The sequence below is a fragment of the Pocillopora verrucosa genome, chromosome 2 (genome assembly GCF_036669915.1).
Source record: "Pocillopora verrucosa isolate sample1 chromosome 2, ASM3666991v2, whole genome shotgun sequence".
Taxonomy (NCBI): Eukaryota; Metazoa; Cnidaria; class Anthozoa; order Scleractinia; family Pocilloporidae; genus Pocillopora; species Pocillopora verrucosa.
Window position 1 is genome coordinate 15,163,400 of NC_089313.1, and position 5,136 is coordinate 15,168,535.

Here is a 5,136-nt window from a genome sequence, read left to right on the forward strand (position 1 = left end):
ACCTTGTCTCTTAAATCTGCTACCACCTGACCACCCAAATTAACTCGGTCTTTACTATCGTTTTCAATGTTTATTTATTTGCTTCTCTTTACCGCCGATTCAAGGCAGCCAAAAATAATTGACGGGTCGGTTTTTTTTAAGTGATGATATGTATTTCGCGATCGGATCACGTCTATAAGATAAGGGTCTCCCGCATCCCGGCCCTTATCGTTAAACTCTTTATCAAATAAAACTTAATTTAAGAGCGCTCCTGTCATATTTGCTTTTTCATAAAACTATTCCTCGGCTGATCCTCATGAATAAAGGGAAAGTCAATATTTCAAAATTAATTGCATAACACATCGTTTTGACACATCGGTGATACCGAGCCACTTCGTATTTCGTTAATGATTTTTCGATTTCCAATTGATCAGCTGTAAAACAATAGAATATCAATAGTTGATATTCTCTTGCTTTAAAGGTAGTCAGGTCTATTTAAGGAAGGGCTTCGCACAATATCTTCACCCACAGTGATTCCTGTAACAGCAACTGAAAGCAACATGAAGCTCGCTTTGTCCTTGGTTCTTTGCCTGGCATTTGCATTCGTGGTTAATTCCTTGAGAGATGAAGACTTAAGTTTTCTGGAGGATGACTTTTTGAAAGATGAATCTGAAAATAACAAACGCTTTCTTTTCAAAAAGAGGGTAAGTGTTATCTGTGAGCAGCGTTCACTCAAGCAAGTCCAGGTAACAAGTTATTAATTAGGTTAAAAAAACGCGTGAAAGTTTTTTGAAAAGAAGAAAACGTTTATCACATCACATATAGACATATATGTTGAGGAGACTGCGGCAAGTTTTTTCAAGGTAGTTTACACAATAACCATGGTAAACCCAGGCTAAACAGCTTTCTTTTGTCTTCTTGATATAAAGACTTGTGAGTTACAAAATTTAAAATGAACAAACGAGAAATTTGAGGGCCTTTGAAAGGTGATCCGCTATTATAGTCCTTCAGCCGGAATGAAATAAAACGCCTCCTCCTATAAAGTTTTTACTTCTCTCGAAAGGAAACCCGCTTGTTATTTCTGTTGATTCTTGTCGATCTACAAGTTTTATAATACCCGCGAAAGTACGACAACTAACACAAGCTTTTCTTCGTTCAGCTTTTGTTTTCGCTTTTCGCTGTATGAAAAGTATTGTCTCAGTCAATATTTTTAAGAGCTGTGCCAGCTCCAACTAATTATAATAATCCTCATAAAGCTCTGTTGATTTTTAGTGTTCCACCGATGCAGACTGTTCGACTGGTCAGTGCTGTTTCCAAAAATTCGGTTACACCAAGTGCTTGGCAAGAAAGGGAGAGGGCAGGATCTGCCATCCTTCCTCTGTAAGTAGTGTTCGACTCCTTCAAGCCTAAATAGTCTTGCGGTGGTAGAGTTTGAAGTTCATCAGCTTTTGAATTTCCGATTTAGTGGTGCAGACTGTGTTTACGTCCCAGATATTTTATTTTCGAAATGACTGTTTATAGATTGAAATCTTAAAACTTGCCGCATATTGTAACTAGTCAAAACTGATAACAATAATCCACCTACAACACTTTACTATACCCCATCGAAATACGCTCTAAAACACACCTTAACCCTTTAACCCCTAAGAGTGACCAGCATCTAATTTCTCCTTACAATATCACCCCTGAATCAGACATTAGGGTCATGAGAAAAAGGAAAATGATCATCAACTAAAAGAAGCTCTTGATCGTGAAAAAAATTATCCTTGTCAACACTTAAGGAAATGTCTGGAGAACAGTATGGAGAATATACATTCTGATGTTACGGTGAAAGGGTCAAGAACAATGCCACCTTCCCGAAAAAAGGTTTTATGCTATTGGTGCTGATATGTTCAAATAAGCACCATAAACCGGTGTGCACCAATAAAATCAGACCCTACCCTCTCAGGCCTATTTAACACATTGGGTTGGTTACACGAGGTTCAATACAAACTGTGGTTTTACGCAAGCGGTGGACCTTATTTATTCTCTGTAAAAGGGTTGTTTTCATTTAAAAAATGTCCTTCGGCTGCCAGCTTTTGGCACTCTGAACACTGTTAACAAAAATATATGTTCAAATAAAAGATTCAGCTAGATTGAAGATAGTTTAGAACGCCATTTTGTTAAATAACGTCTAAACTTTGTTTGAATAACAAACTCAATTGTTTTACCTTGAAACAGAACTGCTTTTGGAAATGCCAGGAAGGATTGGAATGTAAAAAGAGTTTTGGAATTGGTCAGTTCAGTGTCTACAAATGCGCTCAACCAGAGGGTGCAGGTCCTGATCCTGATGATGTGGATATGTGAATTAACCATAGTGAAGAGAAACACGATTTTTGACTGTTCAAGAGATTGTAAGTTGTTCAGCGTTCATTAAACAGTCATGAATGCATGAATTGTGTACCTTCTCTTTATTCAAAAGGGCCGCACACGCAATACCGTGTGAGAAATTCATATCAGTGAGAATTGATTTGTGTCATTTCTCCTCGCCCTCAAAAAAGAATTCATGTCAGCTACGCATGCCATTCAAGTTTTGTAATGGCAATACGCATGCAGTCAACCCTCTGGAATTGGGCGTGTATAAATGGTAAATAAAATAGGGACATTTGTCAGTGATAGCAGCAAGTGATTCTGCCAATTTAACTTATTATCTTGGTATCTTTTAGTGCATCTTTCTGAATTGCTTATTCAATTCGAAACTCTTACATGGGAACTCTATAAACTGACAAGGTGACAACCAGTAAATTTGAGCAATACCAAGTGTTTGTTCACCTGCAAACATTGAATTCATTTTTGGTGGAATTTTTTTCAATATAACATGAAAAACAATATCGAGCAGGAAATGAAAGGTGCAATATGAACCGTTTGTTCTTTTTAGAGTTACCAATCTTTGGGGAAGAAATATGAAAAATTATATCCATTTAAAAGTGTAGAAACGGAAATGAAATCTACAATGCGAAATTACCTTGTGAATTTCTTACCGCCAAATGCGTCAGCCATCCAAATTAACTAAGACTATATCAGCAGCTGCAGCTATTCGTTTGCTGCTTTTGTTCTCAGGGGTGAAAGTCATCAACACAATTTCAATACATCATCACAGCACTGATGCGTTAAGCGTCGACAAAGTTATCTTGATATAAATTAAATTCTCTTTACCTACTTTCAAGGATTTGTGTATGACCAAGAGGGGAGAATCAATAGTTAGATAATTCGGGTTATGACATGCATTTGTAGAAATAAAGGCAAGGTAAGACCAAACCATATTTAAAAGAACTGAACTGAGACTTTGCATCCAAACTATGGACCCCGATCGCATGAACTCGCGATCAAATCAAAATCAATGACATGGTTGCTATCTCATAAAAGCTTTTCTTTGATCGGGAGTCTTGTAATAAGGGAAGAGCCAGATGACACGTCGTTTTTGTTCGTTGGTGTTTCATTGCGGGTGCGTCGTTTGGAGAGAGGTATCACATCATTTCTTCATCTATAGTGATCTCGTGTCAGAAACGATGACTTGAAATTTGACTTGTTTTTGCTTCTGTGCCCAGCGTTTGCCTCCTTAGTTTATTCGTCTGCGGAAGAAAACTTTCTGGAAGACGAGGTTCAAAATTATAGGCGCTTTTGATCTTTTAAAAAGAAGGTAAGTGCCCTCTGTTGGCAAAGTTTGACTGTAAAAGTAACTAACTAAAAGGTTTCGCTTCGGCTTGGTAACAAGAAGACAAATAATTTTTGTAACCATAGTCATATTTAAAAGTAAGTAAACTTGTCCTCTTAAGGAGGTTTTACACTCTGGATCACTTCTCAGCACAGTAATAAACTGTCATTTTCAACTCCTTCCAGTTGACGTCAAAGGTTTTGTGTTGATATAAAGAATTATCTTAAAACTACAAGGCCAACTCTTTATTAACCACAAAATTTAAACAGTGAAACTGTCCTAAGATATTGCTTGATATTCTAACCAACAAATACAGAGTTTCTAATAAAATTAACTATGTTAAATCCTACTCTTTCTAAATATGTGCTATTTACGAAAGCGATTTCATTACATGGTCTACATTGTGACTGGTGTATCGCCACCTGCTTCTGTTTATTGCATGGACATCATCCAGGACTAAACATGTCCTTGAATCTATTCTACTGTTTAATTTCCAGTGATGCAGACTGTTAGAAAGGGTGCTGTTTGAAAAGCTAGGTTTCTCCTGGTGCAGAGATAAGAAGAAAGAGGGCAGCCTCTGTCATCCTCGCTCTGTAAGTACAACTAAACCTTTGCAAACTTACATAATAAGTCAAGAGTGCGCACTACCGCGAACCAGTACTGTCGTACACACGTTATGTCTGAAGTGGATTCCGCCAGGAAAGAAAATCAAGAAGTTGAAGCATTGAACTGGTTTGACCAACAACAAGATATAGGAACCGATCACAATTTGGTGGTTGAGGTTTACAAAATAATCAATCGATAAGTGCGCCTTTTACTTTAATTATCCGGCAAGTCGAAGGTCACTCTACACGTCGCATGATAGGACTAAAATATGGTACATATGTTTTACTTTGCTTAGGGTTAGGGTTGGGGTTTCACTGGAAAACACGATTTTTATAATCAGTTGTGGGAAATACTTGTTGAAGAGACTTTGTGCGTGATTTTTTCTTCTTTTCCCTTAACCCAATGCTGTCTTTACGTGTAATTTATGTAAGTGTCGTATGTTCGTAATTACGCAGTAACACGTCAGAGTTTGTGAATTTTGCAAAAACTAACAGAATTTATTAGTTTCGTCAGTTTCAGTCTTTGTTAATCTACTTCAATCTTAGTCCTCTAGAGTGACAAGCATCTTATTTCTTCTTACAAACTCACTCCTGAATCACACATTGTGGTCAGGAGAGCAGAGATATCAATCCCCAACTTAAGATACTCTTACGAATTATTCTCGTCAGCATCCAAGGAATTGCATAGAGGACAGTTTGGAGAATATGCATTCTGATATATTGGTGCAAAGGGTCAGCCATCTTCGTTCCCTATTGGTTTATTTTTACTTCTCTTGTTTTCGTCTCAATTAGGAAAAGTGTTTTAGCCCTTTACACCCTATCATCATTATGCATTTTATCTTTACTGTTCTCTATACA

General features: G+C 37.3%; 1 protein-coding gene across 1 annotated transcript; it reads left to right on the forward strand.

Annotated features, from left to right (window-relative positions):
• Positions 1 to 474: 474 nt before the first annotated feature.
• On the forward strand, positions 475 to 2,370 carry LOC136279197 (uncharacterized). The gene is made up of 3 exons (XM_066162769.1): positions 475 to 683; positions 1,252 to 1,359; positions 2,200 to 2,370. The coding sequence occupies exons 1-3, from the start codon at positions 540 to 542 to the stop codon at positions 2,323 to 2,325; spliced, it is 378 nt and encodes a 125-aa protein (XP_066018866.1). The 5' UTR covers positions 475 to 539; the 3' UTR covers positions 2,326 to 2,370.
• The last annotated feature ends 2,766 nt before the right edge of the window (positions 2,371 to 5,136 follow it).